At 38.7% G+C, this 25,856-nt stretch overlaps 2 protein-coding genes across 8 annotated transcripts in view; one reads left to right on the plus strand and one right to left on the minus strand.

The window, feature by feature from the left end:
- LOC139952862 (S-adenosylhomocysteine hydrolase-like protein 1) overlaps positions 1–5,189 on the plus strand; it is a 57,496-nt gene extending 52,307 nt beyond the window's left edge. For 4 of the 6 annotated variants that reach the window (XM_071952171.1, XM_071952137.1, XM_071952153.1 and 1 more), the window contains exon 13: positions 475–5,186. In XM_071952171.1, the coding sequence (XP_071808272.1) occupies positions 475–481 (7 nt within the window). In that variant the 3' untranslated portion in view covers positions 482–5,186. Of the gene's footprint in view, positions 1–474 lie in introns of all 6 variants that reach the window. The other 2 variants (XM_071952145.1, XM_071952127.1) reach the window with 2 other exon arrangements.
- A 641-nt stretch (positions 5,190–5,830) lies between these two features.
- LOC139954191 (DNA-binding protein P3A2-like) lies at positions 5,831–18,714 on the minus strand. Of its 2 annotated transcripts, none has more exons than XM_071953897.1 (8): positions 18,606–18,714; positions 16,248–16,409; positions 15,776–15,890; positions 14,428–14,554; positions 13,487–13,795; positions 12,470–12,712; positions 10,977–11,298; positions 5,831–10,376 (listed from the first exon to the last, which is right to left on the minus strand). In XM_071953897.1, exons 2-8 carry the CDS (start codon positions 16,363–16,365, stop codon positions 10,102–10,104), a joined length of 1,509 nt encoding a protein of 502 aa, XP_071809998.1. In that variant the 5' UTR covers positions 16,366–16,409; positions 18,606–18,714; the 3' UTR covers positions 5,831–10,101. The 2 variants fall into 2 exon arrangements, with proteins under 2 accessions (XP_071809998.1, XP_071810000.1); XM_071953899.1 differs by lacking the exon at positions 18,606–18,714 and adding an exon at positions 18,040–18,220.
- Between the last annotated feature and the right edge of the window lie 7,142 nt (positions 18,715–25,856).

Here is a 25,856-nt window from a genome sequence, read left to right on the forward strand (position 1 = left end):
TTACTCAAAATAATTATCAGCATAAAAACTTACTTGGTAACGAGTAATGGGGAGAGGTTGGTAGTATAAAACATTGTGAGAAACGGCTTCCTCTGAAGTGACATAGTTTTCGAGAAAGAAGTAATTTTCAGCGAATTTGATTTCGAGACCTCAGATTTAGAATTTGAGGTCTCGAAACCAACCATCTAAACGCACACAACTTTGTGTGACAAGGGTGTTTTTTCTTTCACCATTATCTCGTACCTTTGACGACCAATTGAGCTCAAATTTTCACAGGTTTGTTATTTTATGCATATTTTGAGATACACCAAGTGAGAAGACTAGTCTTTGACAACTACCAATAGTGTCCAGGGTCTTTAAAACATTTCGTTTACATGTACCTCATGTTTGATTCTTGTAACACGAGTCACTGTGGATCCACCCCCTAAATGTGTTTTTTAACAAACTGTGACGTTGTGTTATTTCTCACTGCAGGTATTAACCTAAGGTCATCACCAAACAAAGAGAGACAAAGACTTGGAATGGATAAAGACAAAAGAAATTATTAGCAAAAAAACAACAACATTGCCAACAACACCTGACAGACGAGAATCCTGGTATCGCTGATGGGTAAAGAACCAAGATAAACGGAACTGTTTGTTGTTTTACTGAAAAGAAGAAAAAAGAAAAGAGAAGAAGATTAAAAAAAAAAATAAGAATTGTAATGAAAAAACACAATGGATAATAATATTAGTAATGTGAATAATACCACAATGTGAAAGAAGAATATATTTACTTATAAATTCAGTATTTGTGGAATGGTGTAAGTGCTACTCCCAGCCCAGTGCGTTAAATCCGTTGGATTGAAGACCTTTTTGTTTAATATTAGGGTTGTAGTATTTGAAGGTCACACTGATGTGTGTCGCAGTTTAGCCAACATGCCGTGGCAAATGATTGAGGAATTGTTGTTAGGTTAAATTATCTTAAGTTTCCAAGAAGCAATTTTTTTTTGTCTTAAAGGAAGACTTTGCCTATGATCGGACGAGTTGGTCTTTGAAAAGCATTTGTAACCATTTGTTATAAAATGCATTATGGTAAGAAAGATGGAGCCCCAATGAATGGGATCGTGGGTTCGGATTTTTGCCAGGCATCAAGCAGTTAGGGAATCGGCAAGCAACACTATGCATCTGAGGACTATTATGGGCTGGTACAATCAATACAATTCTGCTGAGTTGCGAAGTTCTGTACTTAGTGAAATGGTTTTCTGGATTGTGGTGATTGTACCGATTGTACCCTTCACTCTCAGAAGGCATCGTAGGTTTGAGATCCTTCCATAATAAAAAGCAAGTCATCATTCCTGTATAATGAAGTTAAACCAATAGAATTATATTTATATTATTGTTTGAGTCGAGTAAGCTTTGAAACTCTGCATGGTCAGTAATGCAATCTATTGAGGTTAGAGGTTACACCATGTGTGTGTAACATCTCTCACTTGAGCCTTTTGGGTTGAAACGTAGCATACAGCAACAAGAGACCAGCATTCTCCTAGACTTTGGTCATGGCTTTTTAGTCGTCCTGATAGTCGCTACAAACAGCGCATCTTGTGATCAACCTTTGTAATTTAGCCTTAGATTGCGAGTTAGGGTGCGTGATAGCTAATAATGTGGGGGCGTTTTTCGTGGCTGAGATGCAGAAGAATAACCGCGATCTTAGATTTGAAATAAAGTCTGGCATTCTCTTGAAGATCAGAGTATACTGATTAAAACATTGAGTTGTCAAACCACCAGCCTGTTTCAGAACCACCTCAACTCACAGAGAGATTTATGTACATGGTGCTCCATGTTAACCTCACCAGAATATTTGAGTCGTTGATGTACAGTCCTCCCTTTGCGATACATGTAGAGATGGCGTAGAATCTACACAGACAGCTTTCCAAGCCACTGAACTTTTCAGTCTCAATTTCTAAAGGCTATCTGAGCAGGAAATCCTGCTTAACAGAATAATTTGCTTAAACAGAACATTAGCAGGGAGCCAGTCACAAGCCATTTAACTTATCCTGGTTTCGGGCGGGTGACCTATATTTGCCAAGCATGACTTCTATTTGACAAGCATGACTTCTATTAGCTTAGCAAAAATTGTTTTCTTCTTCAAATTGGATGTGTTTTTTGTTCCTATACCTCAAAGAAGTTCATCAGGGAAGTAATTCTAGACTAGACTAGATTTAAAAAATATGATCAACAAATTGTTAATGCTTATTAAAAAAACAAACAATCTTTTAAATCCTGACTCACAACTATAATTTTCTATATCATATATTTTTCTCAACTTCTACCTGATTTCTGCTCTGTGCTGGTCGTTTATTGTCTATAAAAAACATCATGACCGTTTCGTATAGCATGCGTAAGAGAAAGCGTAGCAAACTTGCTTGCGTCAAAATTTGGGACGCTAACTCAAAAGTGGCAGACTTACCAGGTACATTTCCATTGTCTACATAGTTCTGAGCATGCGCACATTACCAAGAACAACAATGGATCTACCTGGTTAGTCTGCTGCCACCCAGTGTACCAAAGGTTCTGCATTGGAAAAACTGCGTGTAGTGATTGTTGTATCACAAAAACTTGTCTTGCTTTCGCGTGAAGTATGAACCAGGCTTGAGTGTTTCACTTCTGCCTCAAACCCTTTGCTTTCAATCTTCAGTTTCCTCCTCAGATTTTGGTTGCAACAATTTTCATTATTATGAATTTATTATGTGTAGGATTTTACCAACAGCAATAAATGACAAAGTAATCCAGTGTTTGTACTTGTAGGAGTTGACTTATAGGATGCATTTACTGTCATCAATAACAAATCAAATTACCCAGCATGGTATGAAAACCTGGTCATCAATCTGTTTTGAATATCCCCTTCCTTTGTTTGTCAAGAATTTATGTCAAAAAAGTAGGACATTTTTGTGAATGTATTGCTCCCCTCCCCCCAACACTCCTGCGTAAAGTTTCAATTTTTGAAACAGTATTGAGTAAACAAAAATCTTGCACTTTGAATTGTTGTTTTCCCTCGAGGGTGTGACTGTATGATAAACAAGTTGCATTGGTTTTGCGACGGCAGCTAAACAAAAAATTGTTTTGACCCTTAATTCACCAATGTGCATCAAGCACTGAATACGTGACACTTTTGAGTTGTGTGAGAAAACATCCACAGGCAAATTACTATAGTGGGATTCGAACCCAAGAACTTTCGAGGCTATGTTCTGTGGTCATATGAGTCGATGAGTCAAATGAGTCGATGTGGCTGGCTGTTAAATTTGCTTTTGGCATGTAATTTTACCCAATTCACCTGACGTCATCATCAGAATAATCTTGCATGGGCCATTTTAAGGTGTTCCATGTCAATGCGTGTTATTCAGAGAAGTGCGCATTTTAGGCGATGCTGCGTTTACACATAAATCTATTGGCCACCAACAAGGTGAGCATGGGATCATTAGCCGCGTGTGACGCGCATGCAAGGGGTCAATAGTCGCGTTCTGCACAATTCAGCTCCTCAGCTACCTCTCAAGTTATTATTATTCATCGGTAAACTGTCAAATCAAGGGAACTTTTTTCCCCTTGAAGGATGTGTGAATTTTGTCACGATAGGAAGCTGCTTTGAATGTCGCCCATTGAGGAGGGAGTTTTCTGCCCTTTTGTAAATTCTTGATTCATTTTTATAAAATCGATGAGCATTTTTATTTATTTTTTAGGACAACGCTTAGATAAGGTTAAAAAATGCATCATCTCTTTTTTGTGCAAGAAATGCTCGTGAATGCAGGACCATAATTTACAGAGCTGTTGAGCAGGAAATATTGCTTTGAATACTGAGAAGCGGGAACCATTCTGGGTGGTAGTTTGACAGGATACCACGGATCAATTTTAAGACTCTCCGTCCTGCATAATTCTGCATTTACAGTAGCTCTTCTTCACTTTTAGGGATAGGGTCTGCATTAGCTGTGTAAGCCAGGAATGCCAAGTGATGTGAACTATGCGTCTGTAAACCGAATGTTTTTTGCTATTAAGGGTAAGCAGAGCAATGTTGGTACCCAACTATCAAATGAGCAAAACATTTTAAGAAAAAGTTATGAGGTTTAAATGCTTTGTGAGTGGGTATCTGCATGGTCTCCAGAAACTGGCGAAATTAAGACAGAAATCAATTGAATTTGACAAAAAAAGTTACTAAAAAAAATTATGCAATTCAATTTCTAGTAAAGATATTGTTCTCCCGAGTGTGTGTGGCACCAAGTCTGAACAATTTTACCTCCAGTGTTGGTTGCTTTAAAATAAATTATACAAAAATAAAGTAGTGTTAGGTTATATTTAACAAAATCAAGGATACAATGAATATTATTATGATCATAAAAGGAATGAAATTGTTAAATGGAAATGGTGTTTGTGTCGATCTTTTGTGTTCTGGTTTAAGGAGAAATCCAAACTGTTTTTGAACTGGTTCTGGCAAAACATTGAACTATTGTAAACCTCCCAATTTTCATAAGTGAGAATTTTATATTTTAAGTGAGAATTTTACGTTTTAGGTGAAACTGAACAATCTGAACATGTCCCAGCAGAATAAGGCTTGAAATCTGGACCTACGGGAAGAAACAAGGTGACATTTTTTGAGATTAAGCCCTGACCCGTGTTAGAGTTTTTGACATGGTTTCATGAGGTGAAATGTTTCGTATGGTTTCATGATGTAAAATACCATGATTTTGAGTTATGACAAAGCTGGGCCGTTTTTGAATTCATGGCGTGGCTCCGTCCAACTGTTCAAAGCCCCTTCGAAATTCGTATCATAATTTGCTAATTAAGTGATTTACATCTAGTTTGACAACTTGCTTGTTATCCTCGGGGGAAAAGGAAAAACAAAACTGTGTGAAAAATTAGAACAGAACATTCTCCTACTAGGCCAAAAGGCAAAATAGTGCCTTTTTTCACACGAACTCATTCATTTGGACAACCACACTCTGATCTACTTCTCTTGTGCCAAAGATACTTTCCCAGAAGCTCATTGAAATCGATACACTACAGAAGTTACCAAAATGTGGCAATGTAACTTCTACAAACTTTGACAAATCAGAATTAGCTACGCACAACAAAGTTTACGACAATAGTGTTCTTGAGCCACGACACTTGACTGTAATAATTGCTTCCCTTTACCCAGAGGTAAAATGGGTACTTGTGAGGGCCGAGATGGTTCATGTGAATGATTAAGCTTGATGGGCCGATAGTTGGCAGCACAGACTGTATACTCCCAAGGGAGCTGACATGGTTTTAGGAATGAAATAAATGGCCAAGTGACTGGTAATCATTTTCGAAAAACTATAATTGTTACTTTTAAATTGTGCTATATTAAAGGCAGTGGACACTACTGGTTATTACTCAAAATAATTATTACCATAAAACCTTTCTTGGTGACAAGTAATGGGGAGAGGTTGGTGGTATAAAACATTGTGAGAAACAGCTCCCTCTGAAGTGCCATAGTTTTGGAGAAAGAAGTAATTTTCCATGAATTTGATTTCGAGACTTCAAGTTTAGAACTTGAGGTCTCAAAATCAACCATCTAATCGCACATAACTGTGACAAGGGTGTTTTCTTCTTTCATTATTATCTCGCAAGTTTGATGACCGATTGAGCTCAAATTTTCTTAGGTTTGTTATTTTAAGCATATGATGAGATACACCGTCTGTGAAGGCTTGTCTTTGACAATTACCAGTAGTGTTCACTGCCTTTAAGCTGTTATTGTTCTACGACTCTCACCTTGTGTTCAATTAGGGAATTTAAACAACGTTCACACGAAAAAAACAAATCAATCTCAACAACATATCTTTATTTCATTTGTTTTTACTGTCTTCAACAGAACAGAACCCACTTCCTATGTACACAATATTTCTATTTGATTCATTGCATTCTAAAACTGTACAAAATAATACACACCCACTATACTTGTACAGTAATAATTACAGTGCATTTTCTCTGCTGGAAACATTCAAGATATTTCACCCGTGTGTTTGACTAAAGCCCGATTTATACTTCAAGCGAATGTGAATCGAATTGTGATGTGAGAAAATTAGCTCCGCTTTCACGTGAGGTAAAGAAGATGTGACCTATGTTTACATTCAAACGGCCCTCTGTTGACAAAACACTGTACACTCCATGCTTCGCCGGGCAAAAAGACGCGTAGTCATGATGAGATTGCGTGTACTTTCTAGCTGGCTGGCAGAGATCACACCGTCTATAAATCGGGCTTAATTAACTATTCAACTACAATGTTGGAAAATTTGGTTCGCTGGATTTCTTTCTTTTAAAAAACAGTTAGTGAAAAATAAATAAAATACAAAACGGAAATAGGTAAAGACTTGGTCACAATCTATATGAGCATGGATTAAACCAGGAAGGGCAAGTTGGATGTATGTATACAAAACATCCATGACATTAAAAAAACTTGCACTCAAAACTTTTCTTTTCTACAAAAGAGTACCATTGAGTAGCCTTCGTTTCAAGTCCTTAAACTAACTTTTAGGCAATAATCTAACGAAGGCCACTATTAACTTTGTTAGTGTTATTCACATTTATGACATCAATCGTACATTGAAATCAAACAATGGCTACGGTTGGTGGATACAGCTGTTGCTATAAGCATCCTATGCTTTCATCACATGTCCACTTAACGACTAAGCCATAGCCGCAAACTCCGCCCAATTCAAGGGACTAAAACACTACTCCAAATTGACTAAGTACATGTACTAAACTTATCATGTGTAGCATCAATACAAATACAGGTGGTCAGTATACAATTGTTGCATGCTGGGACGGGGTCCATGGCACCTGAGGCAACCAAGGGTTCCATGCCACCGAGGGTGTACAAAACCCATGCACCTCAATTACAGGGTGCAGCAATATTTTGATATCAATTGGTAACATTATTATTCCTTGTCTCAAAGTTCTGTTGTCATTTTCAAACATTATTACATAGTTAACACCATTCTTCACTGTTCCCTGGAACCCGTGGATGTTTTGTACTTAAATCGCTGAAATTCGACCAACGGTGGAAACAATTGATGTACTGACACCAGTTAACATCACTCTTGTTACCCGCCGCGACGGTAGCCGTGGTACATGCGCTTTTGTTGCACGTCACATGATTGGTTCTTGACCAATCAAACTTCAGTTTGTTACCGAGGTATAACAATATCAGATGGTAACATCTTGAAACAAGACTAACCATTATGCAGCAGTAACATGCACCTACAATGCAGCATTAATTTTGTGACATAGCAAATCAGTGAACCATTAGGAGACTCAAACGAATGCTTACGTTGGAAGGACATTCCAAAAGTGAATTCACTACCATCCGTTCAAGCAAATATCAGACTCCCCACGCCAAATCAGGCTCTTTTTTTAAATAGAGAAATGGCATTTAAAGAAATATTACCCCAAACAGCTGCCTTGATGATGATCAAGTACAGTTAATCCATTTTTCACTTTGGGACAGGAAAAGCCATTTTGGGCATGAATATAACCCCTTGGTTGGTTTGAAAGTCGCCATCTTGTACATGTAAGCCAAACCGTATGAGCAGCTTAACGCGTACATCAATAAAGCATGCAGCACTCTCGGTTTGATTTCTATACCATACCCACACACACCCACACACTCACAGACGCCATGTTGTAGGGCAAGGTTTTGAATGGTGACGTCATATTCAATCTGGTCTATTGACACATGATTCACAGACCATCGCAATCTTGCATTGATCTCCTATCAAGCCCATGTACCAACATCATACCAAGCAGCTGCTGTCTGTTTGCAACGCTCACCATTTTAGGAGCAAATTTACACTGCAAGGCCTAAACTGCATGTACATGTTACATTCTATTTAGCACACAGCGACATTGACTCCCAACATGGCCCCGCACCAAGATTGTAATGTTAACATTAGGTGAATTGGATCTCAACATAAGCAACGCGAGGCTGGCAAGACAGTAGTCTAGCCACATTTCCAATTGATCCAATTACTATTGCATTGTTCACATAGGAAACAAGATCACTACGAAGGTTGAACCTTCTGGTTCTGGTCAACCTACACACTGTTCTTTTTTTTAAGAGTCTATGTACTTTTTGTAGGACAAAAAACACAATGTGTACAGATTTACACTAAACTTACACACAGTTTGAAGATAATGGCAGTTGAAAGCTTTCCTGAAAGTATTCCTTGCCGAGGTGCTGCAGTTTTTGAGAAATGAGTAAAACAATGCCATGAAAATAATTTGCACCTCAGTGATAATGATATCAATAGAAACCACAAGGGATGAGACGAAAATTGTTTGAGCATGTAAACGTATTTTCACAACACTGTTTTACTCATTTCTCAAAAACTACAGCACCTCAGCAACTAATATTTTAAGGTACGCTTTCTACTATCATTATCTTCAAACAGTATAGGTTTAATGTAAAACTGTGGAGATTGTGCTTTGTGCTACATGAAGTACCCAAATCTTTTGAAAGGAAGGTATCATTCTATTTCCCCTTAGAACTAAAACAAGAAAAGAAGCTATTCAAAAGGCTGTACAATAAAACTGATGTCTACCCTGAGAATAAATTCATGTTTGTAAACAACAACAACAACAACAACAGTAAATTCAACACACTATCTCCATCCATGTCTACCGGCATGTAATTGGCTTCATAAGACAGAATACTAAAACAAGTGAGCATCATGATTTTTTAGTTTTATATTTTAATCATGGCCTAAAAAGGTTAATTAAGAATTTATGGTATTCAGAACGCCATAAATCTGGCAAATAAAAGACACCTTAAAATTCTGTTAAAAATTCACAAAACGAGAGATTATTGTTTCTTTTGGAAACAATTTGATTCGATGGAAATGTGAAACAGCTACAACATAGAATGAAACACCCTCCGTCTACTTTTCCTACTTCACAATGAGTGTCATCTTCTGATAAAATTGGTACAAAACGTATAATTTGAAGAGAACAATGCTGTGCTTAAATCTAAAGAACCCGGTGTTGATTTCACAAAGCATTAATTCAATTTAAGACAAGTTGTCGATATCGTCTACAGCTTTTAATTTTTGTTTAAAGCGTTCTCCTTTAAAATGGTGCAAATTGTGAGATATTGTTTTAAATAACCATCTTATACAGACGCCTTGCACTGGCAGCCATTGCAGAGGTCAAACAATGAAAACATGCTTGCCACACGCACAACTTTCAACCATTGATAGGTCTCAATTGCCCTCAGTGAGGGCTCTGTTACAGTCTTGTGACACCATATGCGAGGGTCCTATATCCCCACCATCAAAAAGCAAACTGTAATGCATTTCTATTGCAAGGTGCTTCGGAGGGTCCACAGACTAAAGTCTACTCGCTATGACTAATCATTCAAAATTTAGATTTCTTGAAAAGCATACACTTTATTTAATTGAATGAAGAATTTTTTTTTCTTTTTCTCCGGCTCTTCAAAGGGAATGCAATATAATCGGTCTTGCACTTTTTAATTCATATGAACGAAACTTGGCTCGGAGAGTATCCCACAACCTTTGCCCAACTTCATATTTTTGTAAGCACACAAAACTGGCTGAGCACAATTTTCTGCTAAAGCTTTATGAACTTGCGCTCTTATTTTAATCGAAACAATGGGCTTTTCAACTCTACGGTGGGAAAGGCTTTGAAAGGTGGGCAGGGAGGATGGTTCCTTTGGAGAAAAGCTCAGTTGACAACCCTGTTCTTGTGGGTACTGTTCCTCTTTTGTTGAAGATGAGCAGGACCCTTTGCATAGCTGCTATCGCTGACGTCAAACAACTGAAACATACGAGTGCAGACGCACCCCGCACATCTCTCAGCCAATGATGTATCTTCCTTTGACCCTAGTGAGAGCGTTGTTTGTCGTTTGCAATTGGTCTATTTTTATGATAGGATTAGACATTCATGTACTGCTATCATCTACCTCATCATACATACAGAATGAAGGGTGATACTTTAAGACTTTCAAGGTGGTCAGAAGTAGCGGTACGGATCCAAGAGAAAATGGGTGGGAAGGAGGGTGGCGACAAACCAGTAGCATTTAGCCTAGCCTTCCCCCTCAAGGCTGCTCTATTGTAACCACTTCCACAGCGTGCGTCGCTAGCGGCACCGACGAGTTATGATGCTGTTGCTGCTGCAGGTGTCCTCCTGCAGCCACGATGCTGGTTGGCACCACCACTTGCTGTAGCTGCTGAGACTGGACCATCGCCGTGGGTTGGGACTGCACAACAGCCACCGTGTGGCATGGTAGGTGGGTGTGGACTTGGACCTGCCCGCCGTGCTGCTGCATGCTGTTCACCATGCTCTGATACATAGAGGCTGGTATCACAATGCCTGTTTAGAAAGCCACAAATGAAACTTTTATACAAATGACATCAGTCTTGAATAAAATAACCAATTTTAAAGCGCCTCTGGCAAAATTGAATATCAAAATTTGATGATATGAATAATTATAATAATAATGATTACGACTAAATGAAATGGGTTGATTAACTTTCGATGGTGCATCAGCATAACTTGAACATCCCCATGGTTTAAATGAGTACATGTCGGAAGGATCTATTGATAAAATACATCATCTGCACCATTAAATGGGAGAAAACCCTTTCAAACAGTTATTGGTCGACATACAAGAGCCCAAAATGTACTAACTCTTTTGCAACATGTTTGTAGAAATACTGTTTTACTTAATTCAACAAATCATTGGATCAGGATTTCCTCTTATCTTAAGCAAGTAACCATAATTTTCTTGACTAGCCAAATAAGAAATGTAAAACATCTCACATTTTGAAAACTACAGTGTTTGAACAATTCTGAATAGTCAGGCAGTAAAGAGGTTAAACTTGAATGCATCTTGTTTCTATGTGAATTGTAGAATGAAGTATAAATTAGTTGATGAATCTTCAGTCCTAATCATCTTGTGGCTTTCCTTACCTTGAGTGCTACCATCGTTGACATTACTGATTGTTCCCATCGTCTCTCCGTTACTGGACAGCATGATATGGGTCCCCTCTGCAAGCGTGGCCTCCGCTAGGGTCGCCACCCCGTGGGCAGCTGCCTCACTGTTCATCTCGATGGACACTGGGGTGGCCTGAGGAGCCTGGGGGAGGGTGGTCGTGACCACCGTGCCGGACTGTGATGAGGCTACGTCTGCTAGCGTCTGTACAGCCTGTGTAGCTTGCTGGATCGGTAGATGGTGAAGCTGGACATGCTGGATCTGACCCATCTGTTGGACCTGTTGGACCTGTTGTACTTGCTAAAATCAAAGGAACAATTTATCAATTGAATTACTCTGGATTGGCCTGGCATTGACCTTCACTTTGACCTTTGACTGGGTGAAAATACAAAATGTATACAGCCACTATAGGCATTCTGGAGCAAGTTTAATCAGAACCGTAGTTAACGGTAATTGAAATAATTCTGATCCAATGCATAATAGTCAAGGATGGTTAGACTAGCGTAGTGGGTAATTCATGAACAGCCAATGATCAAGGTTATTTGCATCACTGTGTTACCAATAGCTGTTTTCAATTGTACACTGATTAATTGTACACTGACCAGGTATCAGTATTAAATGATCATCTTCAAACGATTTATTGCATCAATCATGCAGGCACGATTCCACCAACTCAAATAAATAATTTATTTCAATAAAAAAGGTTGCCACAAGAGTTTGAGTACTGTTCATCCATGATCGCCTAGTGTACATTTTAACCACTTTGGCGAACAAACATGTCGTTAGTGTTGAATTTAATCTATGAACTCACAATCACGACATGGCATGACTGTTGTTTGCAATTCAACTTCTGTATGCATGCACTACGTACACCATGAACCAACCACTAATTAACCACTGGTCCTTGATTGAACTTGCTCCTAGATAAGCCACTAGCCCTTGTCAATGATTCCCATGCGATTTGAAAAACCCAAGGTTCTATTTATTGGTGCATCAGCATAACTTTGACATCCCCATGGTTTTAAATGAGTACAAGTCGGAAGGATCTATTGATAAAATACATCATCTGCACCATCAGCAAGTAAAACCTCACCGTGAATTTCTTCAGATTCTCAAAATCTAGATCCCTTACATCCCCAAGGTCAGTCAATAAAAACATGTGTACACCACGCCCAACTCTCAGACCGCGAGAGGTATTCGTTTGACCTCAGTGAGTGCGCTGTTGGGGCTCGTTTAATTCAGCGGACAGGCACTGCGTTCACGAATACTTCTTTTTATCAAACAAGAAAAGACCTGCAATCACAAGGTTGTGGGTTTTCACTCGCCCGTCACTATTTCCACTTGCATTTGGCGACCGGGCGACTGCTCATTTCGAACAAGGTATAAGACTCACTACATAGATACCAAAATGCATGAGCTTTTGTGTCAACAACTACTTTCATTAGATGCTATTTATCAGTATTATACTCACATTGACGTCAGTTAACGTGGCCACTGTGTTCCCTGTATCCACCTGTATAAGAGATACAGTACCGTCTGGGTTATTAATGGTCTGTACCACAGCGTGTGACGGGATGATCGTGGTCTGTGAGCGTTGGTGCAGCATCATTTCTTTCACATCCTTGTCGTCGGAGAACTCCGGTAGAAGGTCTTCTCTCCCGTGATGCTTATAGCAGTTCTTGACGATGGTGCGCAGGGCGTGCGTCCAGGACACCTGTGGTTGAGAGGGGATGGGCTTTGAACCATTATTAACTTTTTACTGCTCTTTGCCTTGTACAGCATATCAACACTACACTCACAATGTTTTCAGCTTAATATATTCGGAATATAAATTTAAAGCGCTACTAATTGGTGCATCAGCTTAACATAACTCTCTCCATTTTTAAATTGAGTACAAGTCAGAAGGATCTATTGATAGAAAACATCATCTGCACCAAAGTGGCCTCTGCTTAAAAAACATGCTCAAATAATCGATGAATCTTATTATTTGTAACTGGTCTTGATGATTGGCCATTCACTGGATAAGGCAGCCAACAACATCCTTTGTACAGCATAGTTTACTGCTGCATAAAATGTTTCCTTGCTACAATGTAGTAATAGTTATCATCTGCTACTCAACATTTTCTTCTCAGTCTTAATACTTTGCAGAGCAAAATTGATGTACAAAGTTGTTCCCTGTGAGGCCTGGCCTAGTGGCTACACTAGTATATAGATTCATTTGTTTATTTATAAATTTGATTACACATCCAACAGCACAACTAGTGCTTATAACAGGATCAATAGAAAACTAAAAGAAATCTCAGTTTTACATGTGGGATGTAAACCCCAAGGGGGGGGGGGGGGGACTGATAACCCAATCCACATGCAAGGTTCCAGTCCGAGGTTGGATTTGAACTAAGGGTCCACAGAGGTTTAAGGCAGGGAAAGAAACCACTCATCCAACCTGACCCTCAAGGGATCAAAGATTTAAGGCTTCTGCAAGACCTACCTTCTTCTTTTCATCTTCAGAGCGGACGTCACTGCGGACATTCGCCCACGGCAGATCTGAAGGCCACCAGACGGGCCGGCAACTTTCCTTTCCCCAACCGGGTTTGCCTCGCCCTGTGGAGTACTTCAGCATCAGCGGGATGAATGCCCGCAGCTGAGCCTGCGTCATTTTGTTCACTGGGGTCGGGATGCCGTCCAACACCAGCGGCGGGAGGTCGTACAGGTTGGCGTTTTCAGCCTGGGCTGGTGGCGTCTGCTGGGCAAGGGCATTGTCCAGTTCACTCATGATCACACTCTTACAACTTCGAACCTGGTGGATGAAAGAAAAAAAGTGATAAAGCAGAACACCACAGTGTTACGTTCGAAAGCAACACCCCACTCTGTGCTTATTGGTTATCTAAAATCACTGATGACATAACATTTCATTACCTGTACAAACCTGGGTCTTTTGAATAATAATTCCACATATCTGGCAAATCAGAAACAGCAACAAGAATTTGTGAATTGCTTTGAAGCTCTGAGGATTTTGATACACCAAAAAAGAGAAAATGATTTGCTTTTCACACAACCACAGCAATTATTTCAGCAATTATTTGAGAGAGTAAAATAACCATGCTCTCCGTTAATTTCTCTCAATAAATTAAAGTTTTAATTTGTAGTGTAGCCAACTAAACAAACTGACTACTCAGTGCATCAGAGTCAATGTTTAATCCACATTGCATTCAACTCGGATGAGTACGACTAGATGTCATCATCTGCACTGAGTAACCCAGCATCACAGAAACTAAAATGCAAGATACGAAAAAGCAAAGAACTCTCGTCACTGAATAACCCCTGGAAGGGAAATTCTGAAACACAACGCTATATCGCTGACCAGAAGTGTTTACTGACAGCCACTTTAAAAAGTCTTTAAAAAATCAAAAGTTAGGCTAGAATACTGACCACATGATCCAACGGGGAAGCGCCAAACACTTTGAAGTTGGTTTCCTGCTTCCCTGGTGTGCAGCATATCATGACTGCCTGTTGACCAACCCTGGTGGTATACTCATCAATTGTGGCTCGTAATTTCCTGAGGAAAATAAAACAGAAAAGTTCCATGGCTTTAGAGTTTTACAAATAATTTGGTTTAACATGGCTGGACAGTATGAGTGAACTCGTGACTGCAAGGTTTGTCTTTCATTTCATTTATTAATTCCATCTTATATCTTATTTATTTATTCTGGGCTTGTGGAGCCAAGAAATGTGGATTCTAAGAAATGTGACTTGATCACTGTACTAGCCACATATCCCATGAAGGGAAGACAAGGAAGGAGATTTTAGTTTTAGATGTGGAAGGAAAACCCCAGATACCATTAAAACCAACTCAACCATCTTGACTGCAATGTTTCTTAAATATATAAGACATATGATTGGAAAAAAGTCAAACTGCAATGAAAAAAACCTACAAAGATTTGTACCAAATCATTGGCCCACAAGAAAGGCCAATGAATGACCCCATCGGACTTCTAACGAGGGCACCTTATGCAAGTGCATCGTTTGCATAAAATCTAGATAATAACTTTAGAAAAAAAGTATACTTCTAAGAGTTCTTTTCCCAGATTTTTAAATTTTTTCAACTGTTTACGGCTCTTTGCCTAGCACAGCATTTTAACCCCTCGTTCACAATAATTTCAGAGAGAAATCTTTAGAATAAATGTAGAGCTAACTAGTTGGTGCATCAGCTTAACATAACTCTCTCCATGTTTTAAATTGAGTACACGTCAGAAGGATCTATTGATAGAAAAACATCATCTGCACCAACATGGTCTGTGAAAAAAAATTGCTTAAATGTCCGTTTAACCGTCTCTGAAAAAAAAATTGCTTAAATGTCCGTTTAACCAATTGTTTTTAACTGTATTGCTGGATGGATGGAACGATTTCCTGTGTATAGCGTAGCAAAGTGCTACACAAATTGTATTAGTTGCTACTCAAAAATCATCATTCCGTTATTCAAAATTTGCCACTCAGTCTTGCTGGACAAAATCGTTCCCTGTAAGGCAAGGCCTGGCGCAGTGGCTTCATTCATATGGATTTATTTGTTTTGTGTACTACACATATACCACAAGTAATGCTGATGACAGGATGAATTGAAATTGCTGGGATTTAAACCAGTGTCTACTTGCTTTAGAAAAAAAAACAGGAAGTTGTAAAAGTGCTACACAAACATTAAAAGCAGAAGTATTAAGTTGCTTAATCTTTCTCTGGGGTCATTGGTTCTTAGCATAAATTATGTCACTTCTTTGTTATTTACCTCAGCAATCTCGTCTGTTGTCGTTTGCGTATCGATGGATTCGTCTCAAACGAGTGAGGGCGCTTTCTCTTTTTTCCTGTCGCAATAGCAGCTGCAGCTGCAACACCGATGGGACCTAAGAGAGACCACAAGATACAAAAATCAGTATAAAGTTTGGGTTTGGGGTTTATTTGGGGGTTTTTTGGGGGGGGGGGCAGGGATGCATGTAAGAAAAACAGAAGTTGTTTAGCACCCTTCCTTTTTTCTCCCCAACCCAAATATTCTGATTTTTTGTATTATTAAGTTAATGAGGCAATTCTGAAAGGCATGGCTTCCATTGCCCTGGGGTGCATTCCACTCGCGCCCTGGTCTTGGGCCTTGATGCACTTTGAAAATTTCCCGATAGATTTGTTTGCAATGGAAGTGCCCTTTGTGCAAAATGAAAATGGCCTTGCCCTCTCAAAAATGAAAAACAGACTAATGTTTGCTATACCTGCTGCAGCTAGTTGTGCTGTGACATCATCGTGCATGGAGGAGTTGAGCAAGTCCGTCTCATCGAAGGCAGACTCCGGCGAGGAAGGCTCGCTCACATCATCCCCTATCATCATCATCTTGAGTCCTTAAAGTGACCCCTAAGGTCACACAGGTCAGCTTGCTAAAAACACAAACAAATGTTAGGCCTAAAGATATGGATTTTACATTGAGGTTATGCCATAAATGTTGTAAATTGGGTCTTCTATCTATAAAAGATTTATTTGTTGTTTACCAAGATTCAAACTTTACATGACAAAAATTTACCAGGAGCAAATGGTCCAAGGGTAGGTCACGATTACCACAGGTCTGCCTTCGTTTGCAAGTACCCCAAAACCTCCCCATACATCCCCAGATATGGGATGTAATCAACTGACATGATGAACTAAACCTGATCATTGCATCCATGAAAAAAATGATTTTTCGCAACTTGCAACTCAAGTTCTGTTAAGTTTTTGATTGATTGAGAAAATAGAAAACATAAAGGCTGTTATGGAAAATATAGTCGACAGTTTGATGGGAAAAAGCTAGAGATACGGACGTACCATTCCACTTATTTTTTTTTGAATTGTTCGACGAGTTGGTCTGATGTTCTTTATAAATTGTTGTGCCACTGTACTGGCAAGAGGCTATGACAGGGGAGGACATTTCTTGTGCACCTGATGCATCCCTCGTCGAGTCTGCCTACTGCTCGACCAGGGCCCTATCTCATGGCTCTGCTTACCACTGAATTCTGCGCTTACATAGTCTACGATCACTATTCTCTGCTTGCACGTACGTCATGATCGCCAAATTTAGGTGCTAGCTGTATAAGCATAGGATGCCTAGTAAAGTAAACATACGCATGTACGCAAGCGAACAAGCCAAAAATTCCCCTCATGAAATACGCTTGCCGTAACTTTTACAGCATAAAGCAAAACTCGGAATTCCCTGCTTCTGTAAGTGCTGATTCTTTGCTTTGGGTTAGCAGAGCCATGCAATTTGGCCGAGGTCTTGTCCATGTTTTTACTAATCTGTAATCGGTCAACCTTTCGTCGAGTTGCTGTACCATGTACATTATATCACATGTTCGCCATTTTAAATATTAGATTTGAAACTAATTAAAAATGGGTGTTTTGGAGAATTATTATGTTCATGTTGTTGAGGATGTAAATTGCATTATTTGATTAGGACCTACCTCCATGATTAGGACTAGTATTTCAGTAACAACTGGGGCGCTGAGTTTCTGATGGGGGTTCTTTAAAAAAAAAAAAAAAAACAGCCAGGCCAAGATGTAAATCATTCAAAATATGACACAGCACCACAGTTACTGGGTCGAATAATTTTTTAGTTGAAGACTTAATTTCCTTTCTTTTTCAGCATAATGAACTTGGAGCAGACACAAATTTATTCTCTTCAGGAAAGAATTTTCTAGAACAAAATACACTCATTATCTTGTATGCAATGCCAATGGATCATCATGATCATGACACTACGTTGTAACTTTCTTGAATTAGTATTTGAGTCCCTGAAGTAGTTTTTAAGAAAATTAAATCGTGTTTGACAAGAACAGAAGGGTTGTCCACAAATAGGCCCGAGCCCAAGGTCCCACAAAACAATTAGTTTTTGGTGCATGCGTCGTTCTAATTCTTTTCTTCTCCTCGAAAACTTTTTTTTTGCGACTGCGTGATAGACCTATATGAATTCGCGCATGTCTGCAAATAATCCTAGCAAATGCTGCCAACATACGCCAATATAATCCTCTTAAATCTTACCCATCATTCGGTTTCATAGGATCAAATGTTGATTTTATTGCCATCTTCTTTTCAAAGAAGGAATTGGTGTGATTTTTGCTGAGAAATAAATGGCCAGTCAGGCAGATTTATCAATTCAACGTCGAAATATTTTACGAAGAGATCTTTCATTGACCGCCCCGAGTCGAATATTTTTCATTGCGGCTGCGCATACCAAAAATCATCTGTCTTAAAAAGTACGACGAATATATGATACTGAAATCAGCTTTTTAAGCACATTTTGATTCAACTAGAATAATTTGGCTACACTCTCAATACATAAGGTATATCTTGCAGTTCTCACTGTCAAACAATTTGTTCATAAAACGACTGAAATCGTGAAAAAAATTGAGGCTTGCTTATCTTGAAAGCGGGATGTGCGAAGTGCGACTGCGCAAACGACAAAAGATCGAGTGGTTTACAAAAATTGCACATATCTTTTGCTAAATATTTTAATTTTGTTTTCATAAAATCCTAATAAATACAAAGAAAAATAATTGTCAATTCTTTGGCTTTATCCAATAAAAATATCGTTCCAAAATACTTACCTTAAATACCCGCAAATTGATGTCAGAAAATGCCCTTCCAACCAAAATTAGATGCGCGGAAACGTACACATTCGGGACGGTTATGAGCACGCCACTCAATTTCCCCGAGAGGGTCTACCAATAGGGGTACCAGCAATTGAGTAAGGAGAATTCACGAACGATCAATCGGTTGTCATAGCAACCTCTGGTAGCGTCACAGGGTTCAATATCATTTAAAGTGCAATATTTTAGAAAATTAATATGAAACTCGAATGTTGACAAACATTTAGCAGAAAGCAACTTTCACCAATGTTATATCAATATAACAACTTTCACCAAGGGAATCAATGTGTTGACCGAGACGAAGTCGAGGTAAATTATCAAGAATATCCAGGCCTCGACGGGTTTAAACCACTTGAAGACCGATTCAACATGCACTTTTGATTCCGATTCCAAAATACCTTTTCGGTCAAAAAACAATCAACACTTTTTGGTCAAAAAGTAAAACAAATGCAACAATTATAACTGTTCAATAATTTCTTTCAACACTGCCCTCCATCAGCTATGAAATGGTAAGGCCCTCGGCGGGTAAACAACTCCTTATACGGCCGGGAATGCTGTGCGCATCGCCCGTATCGCGTGTTGTGGCACACCTGTCCCGGCCGTTGCTCTCGACCATAAGAAACTGTCTTATGAGCACAGATGCAAGCTCACGTGTCACGCCCATATTATTATAATTCAACATTTTTTACTGGTCATATTGACAAATGTTTATACACACCCACGTGACGCGCTCTCCACCAATAGGATCAGCGAAACTGTCTGAGGTATTTATGAATCAAACTTTATTCGATTTTCTATAGCTAAGTTTGAAAATCTCAGACTGGTATTCTTAAAAAAAAAAGCGTTTATCATGATTGTCAATACCTGCCGGCGTCAGATGCAATTGTGTCCGCCATGCAATACTGTCCGCTCCGGACACTTTGGCATATGCAATTATGTCCGGGGCTAAGCAAAAACCGTCCGGCGGACATTGTATGTATGTGCGCGCGTAAGCGCGAGCGTGCATGTACTGAACCTGCGTATATGCAGCATGAATATTCACATATTTTATGATTGCAGCGAATACCCAACGGTCGAACATTTTTCCCATGTCATTCATATTTAAGCTTGTAACAAAACTGGCGAACGTGTTCCGTTGACCAGTCGACTAAGGGCGTTTAATTTAAAGCAAGGACGGTTTTGCACATGGGCGGACACAACTGCATATGCAAATGTGTCCGGGCGGACACAATTACATCATGCAGCAGCGTCCGGGCGGACATGATTGCATATGATATGCAAAACCGTCTGGCGGACATTATTGCATATGCAATAATGTACTCTGGATAGTATTGCATAGGGGACATAATTGCATGCAACACCGGCCCTTTCATTGAGCTGCGCAGAAAATATTGTGAAAATAAAATTAGCTGTTGAAACACTGCTTACCAACCAAAAGGACCTATGGTATTGCGAACACTAGTTCATGTTTCAACCCAAGTCTTCTTGAAGGGTACAAATTATTTAGCCTTCGAGAAAGAAGTTCTTTTAATTAGGATCGAAAAGATCGGCTAGGCTATTAATAACTTTTTTTTCCCCCAGAAAATTAATGCATAAGATTTTTCTACTAGCAGAACTAAGCAGGATACCAGTTACATGAGTGCATATCTCTAGCTCTTCCTCCATGATGTGGTACAATGTCAAAAGGCATGTTTAAAGGCACTTGATACTATTGGTAATTACTCAAAATAATTGTTAGCATAAAAACTTATTTGAAAATGAGCAATGGAGAGCTGTTGATAGTATAAAACATTGTGAGAAACGGCTCCCCCCTCTGAAGTAACATGGTTTTTTTAGAAAGAAGTAATTTCTCGCCAAAATATTTGAATTTAATTCGAGACTTCAGCTGAGAGGTCTCGAATTCAAGCATCTGAAAGCACATAAAGGTTTGTTCCCCATTATTCTCTCGCAACTTTGATAACCAATTGAGTTCAAATTTTCACAGGTTTGTTATTTTATGCATGATGAGATATACCAAGTGAGAAGACTGTTCTTTGACAATTACCAAAGGTGTCCATCCCAGTGCCTCTAAGCTGGTAATACATTATTCTGGTAAGCAGTATTTTGCGTGTTTTTTTTTTGCTCAATCAGCACAGTGAAACTGGGCTCAGAGGAGCAAATGTATAAATATAGGAAAAAAGAACACTGGTGAAGAGAAAAGAAAACACCATAACAAATTCTGTTCAAAGTTTTTTATTCAGAAATACTTTTGGTAAAAAAGAAAAAAAGAAACAAACATTACTGCAATTTAATTCAGTAAGTAAATTTCACACTATCCGCAATACCATTAGCTATAAGTATAAAAATATGCGCGTAATGTCGGGTAATAATGTTGGAAGTGCTTTGAGACGCCCTTCGGGCGTGACAAGCGCTATATATAAAACGGGTTATTATTATAATGATGTTTGGGCCTATAGTTTCATTTTTCAAGAATTATTCTGTTATTAACATTGGCCACTGCAATGGGAGACTTTCGAACACAAGGTGCAGGCCTAGCTAGGTGGCAGCAGAATTACCAAGTCAATTTTGATTTGTTGTTTTCTTAAAGGGAAGGTACACGTTTGGGAATTGTCAAAGACCAGTCTTCTCACTTGGTGTATTCCATCATAAAGCATAAAATAACAAGCCTGTGAAAATTTGGGCTCAATCGGTCATCGAAGTTGCGAGAAAATGATGAGAGAAAAAACACCCTTGAACGAATTTGTGTGCTTTCTAGAAGTCTTTTATTATTTTAGTGAGAAATTACCTCTTTCTCAAAAACTACGTTACTTCAGAGGGAATTGTTTCCCACAATGTGTTATACTATCAACAACTCTCCAATGCTCGTTACCAAGTCAGTTTTTAAGTTAATATTTGTTTTGAGTAACTACCAAACGTGTACCTTCCCTTTAAAGCCATTATATGCTTTCGGTAACCAGTAGGCCTATTGTCCAAGTCCCACACTTCGTGTATCACAACTTATATATAAAACAACAAACCTGTAAAAATTTAGGCTCAATCGGTCATCGGAGTCGAGAGAAAATAACGGGAAAACCCACTCTTGTTTCCGCGTGTTTCGCCGTGTCATGACATGTGTTTAAAATAAATCCGTAATTCTTGCTAACGAGAATTTATATTGTTTTACTGTTTTTTCAAAAAGTAAAGCATTTCTTGGAATAATATTTCAAGAGAAGTCTTTCACCATTACCTTCTGTAAACCTTGTAAATTATTTGTAAATCTGTGAACTTTTATTTATTTTTCTGTACCGAAAGGGTCCAATGGCTTTAAGTCTGAGAGCACACACGTTACTGCAAAACGGTATTTTGGCAAGTCTGCTGCTATTTGACAGATCAAGGGCCACACCCTGAACTCCAAGAATCCATGCACAAACAGTTTGAAAGAACATTCAGTCACACAGGCCTAGCCTGGGGGAAACAAAGGCAATTGCCCCCCCCCCCCCCTTCAAAATGTTCCGTTGAAACTCAACATTTCCTTAGAGGTGCCCCTTTTTAGGGAAAACCTGCCTTGCTCTAACAACAATCAAGTTTCAAGAAAATGTATCAACCTTGCCAACTTGTGAAATACACGTTAGCACAAACATCTGGTTATGAAATTGGCCCACAATATGTCATTGTTTTGCAAACCTTTGATTTTAAACTAATCCAAACTATGTGGTTTTATTTCTTGTAAAATAACACCCTTCAATCAAACAAAGACAAAGATTCTTTTTTAGTCAATTAGGCATATTGTGACTTGAAATAAAGTATAACAAGATATTAATTTTTATTTATATTTTATTACACAAGTCATTGCAAAATAAGAAAACTGTAGAAAAAAATCACTCAATCTCAGTATTTTGTTATAATATCTTCATTCTTGTATACAACAGTTTTGATGAACTGAAACTACAGTACTCAAAACTATAGTTTGTCAGACTTTTAATATGCCAGATCGTTATACTCTTTGATTTCACACTTCGTTATTTTTTATCTGTTTACATCTGTTTTAAATTTTCAAATGCAGCACTTTTTAGTTTCACGAATATAAAAATAACCGCTCTCAAAATATTTTGATTTTATAACCACTCTTCGAAAAAATAACCAAAAAAAACTTTTAAAAACTTGGAAATACGAAATAACTGCTCTTGAAAAAAAAGGTTACTGCTCTCGAAAATAAAACAGCGATGGCACTAACATGATCTTGAAAGTAACATAGAAATACATGTACACATAATCTACTAAGAGAAAGATCCCATGAAGGTTAGAAGATATTTCAGAGCAAAGTACAAAATTCAGCCTCTTGTCAATCTAACTAAGCTAGATTGTTTGATCAATATTTTTTTCTTTCTAAAAAATGATTATATTATTCATAAATAGCTATTGGTTTGATCCATTGTTTTACCCTTGAAATATCTTTTGTAAAGACAGTCCATTGTGAAATATTTGTTACAAAAGGGTATAAGCTATGGGATGCATTTGTTCTTGCAAGTGAAACAGACAGCTTGTGAAATTCAAAGGCAAAACAAATTGCCAATATTTGTTTTAATATATGCACCTTGGAGCTGTAGCCCGTGTCTGCTTGTTCATGCCTCAAAATAATCGCTACACTCAAAACAATTGCCATGGTGCCCTTTGCTTTTGCTTTGGTGCCCTTTGCAAAGTTCCAATACAAATTTACATTTTCCTCATAGAGTGCCCTTAACTGTGCCCTTTCAAGAGCGAAGTTCATGGCCCGCTTGTGCAATGCTAGGCAGTTACTGTGGCGGGCCAGGCTTAACCTCAGAGACCATAGCTGCCACAAGTGGGTGTAATATTTGATCTAACTTCCATTCACAGAAACAGATCATATTGAAACTTATTTCCAAAATTGCCATTTTCCAATGAGTCCAGTGTTGGTACTTTGTTCATAAAACAAAACATAATTTCCGTTGCAAATTGCTCTTTTAAACATTTTCACTGAAACAAAAAATATAGCACAAAAATCAATAAGTTATGGGCATATTTTGATGATTGTACAAAACGATTAGTCTCTAAAATAAATTGTTAATCCAGTCATATGTCCTTGTTCAAGGTAGCACTTTAAGAATCCAGGTAGCACTTTAAGAATCCAGGTGGTGCTTTTTGAATCCAGGTAGCACTTTAAGAATCCAGGTGGCGCTTTTTGAATCCAGGTAGCACTTTAAGAATCTAGGTAGCGCTTTTTGAATCCAGGTAGCACTTTAAGAATCCAGGTAACACTTTAAGAATCTAGGTAGCGCTTTTTGAATCCAGGTAGCACTTTAAGAATCCAGGTAACACTTTAAGAATCCAGGTGGCGCTTTTTGAATCCAGGTAGCGCTTTTTGAATCCAGGTAGCACTTTAAGAATCCAGGTAGCGCTTTTTGAATCCAGGTAGTGCTTTTGAATCCAGGTAGCACTTTATGAATCCAGGTCGCACTTTAAGAATCCAGGTAGCACTTTTTGAAGATAGATTTAACGTTACCTTTCAGTCATTGTTTTGGCACATACAGAAATGGGGATCCACAACAAGTTTCATGTTGCAAACAAATCAAAAGTGTGCACAACTCCCTTTTCTCTGTGGATACACAAATCTCCTATGCCATGTTGCTTATGCAATCACAACTCCAATTTGTCACTTTGATAAATACAAAACCAGGGTCCAAACCTGGTTTAGCTCCCCTTCATTTTTTCTTTTTCTTCTTGCCCTTTCCTTTCTTCTTGCCCTTGGGGGCATCTGGCCAGGCGAAACCCCTCATCTCGAGAAACTCCTGGGGACCATGGGCAATGTAGTAAGCGTTCGTCATGGCGGCTGGGCTCATAAGATCCACTGGTTTCTTGGCGACTTTTGGGGATGCTGATCTAGCTTTCCTACCCTTCTTTTTCCCGCCAGGACTTTTACTTCTGCTTCGACTCCTGCGGGGCAGTGTTTTGGCACTGCGGCTGTATCCCTTTTTACCAGCCTGCAAAAAGACAGTAAAGTTTATCTTCATTGTTAAAATGTATTCTGTTTTAGTGAAACTAATTCTTGTTGAGGAGAACTATATTTTTCCTCGGTCAGAGCACAAATTTCTTTAAGATGCTTTTCCCGTCAACAAAGCAAAGACCTGGGCTTGATTTCACAAAGAGATCAGATTCATTTTCTCTAAATTAGTACTAATAAGGGGGTTAGTCCAACACAATATTGTCTCAGACCTTTCAAGTTCGCATTTATACACCTGGGTCAAGCGAAGAAACTATGGCTGAGTGCCTTGCTCAAGGACAAAAGTGTCATGACTGGGAACCAAACCCACACTCCAATGATTCAACCATCAGAACTTGAGTACGATGTAGAACGCTCAGCCACAACATATCACACTAGGTAAATTCTTAAAATAAAAGCTCCAGCACATGCGCACACAACCTGTGATAGAATTTAGAACTTGGTCTGAGGAAATACAATCTTAAGTTTTATCAAAGAGCAAGGTTTTACATACCATGGTTAGAAAGTTGCTGGACTTTCTTACTTCTGACGACCAACAGGCAGGTTTTGCTCTCGACTACTTTGTCTCATCACAGTTTCATTGTGAGAAATGTAGAGAGATCATCTGCAAAACAAAAAGACAAAATACCTTTAGTTTTCCGTGATCACAAAGTTTTTATTGGAAGTCACAGCCTAGATGGAAAAGATTGTCCACTGGTTTAGCAATTTGATCAGATGCCATCACAATCAAAAATGAGTGAAGTGATTGCTACATTATTGTCTGTGATGTAACCGTGGAACAAATAAAACAGTTCCCCAAGAGAGATGATTGATCTTGTGTACAGATGTCAGGCCATGAATTTCATGCTTGAGAGTCCCAAGGCAATTTCAGTTTCAGTGAATAAAGGCCAAGACCCAGGTGCTTTTCATGCACCTGGCTGTTGAGGCCCCATCTCTGGGCTTCTAAAAGTTCTTTGATGTTGGAAACATCATTCAAAATTCAACAAGCAGGAGTCAGACTCAGAGCCTGAGCCAAGGTTTTGAAAAAGTCTTCTTGAGGTATGAATAAATTAGCGCCATCTGGAGTAGAACCTTTGGTTTTGGGTGACAGATTTGCCCATCCAAACAGTGCAACTATTATGTGTTGATCAACATCTCAAAATGGCCTCTTTGGTCTTGTTATAATTCCACTCCTTGATTGTAGCCTACCTTATTTCCAATCTTATTTCATC

This window comes from Asterias amurensis, chromosome 2, assembly GCF_032118995.1.
Source record: "Asterias amurensis chromosome 2, ASM3211899v1".
In the NCBI taxonomy this organism is placed as follows: Eukaryota; Metazoa; Echinodermata; class Asteroidea; order Forcipulatida; family Asteriidae; genus Asterias; species Asterias amurensis.

Excerpts from the sequence above, each read along its gene's own strand:
- LOC139954191 (XM_071953897.1), bottom strand. The coding sequence starts at position 16,365 with ATGATGATGATAGGGGATGATGTGAGCGAGCCTTCCTCGCCGGAGTCT. Across the intron at positions 15,891-16,247 it reads AGCACAACTAGCTGCAGCAG|GTCCCATCGGTGTTGCAGCT; the intron begins GTATAGCAAACA and ends GGTCTCTCTTAG. Across the intron at positions 10,377-10,976 it reads CAACGATGGTAGCACTCAAG|GCATTGTGATACCAGCCTCT; the intron begins GTAAGGAAAGCC and ends CTTTCTAAACAG.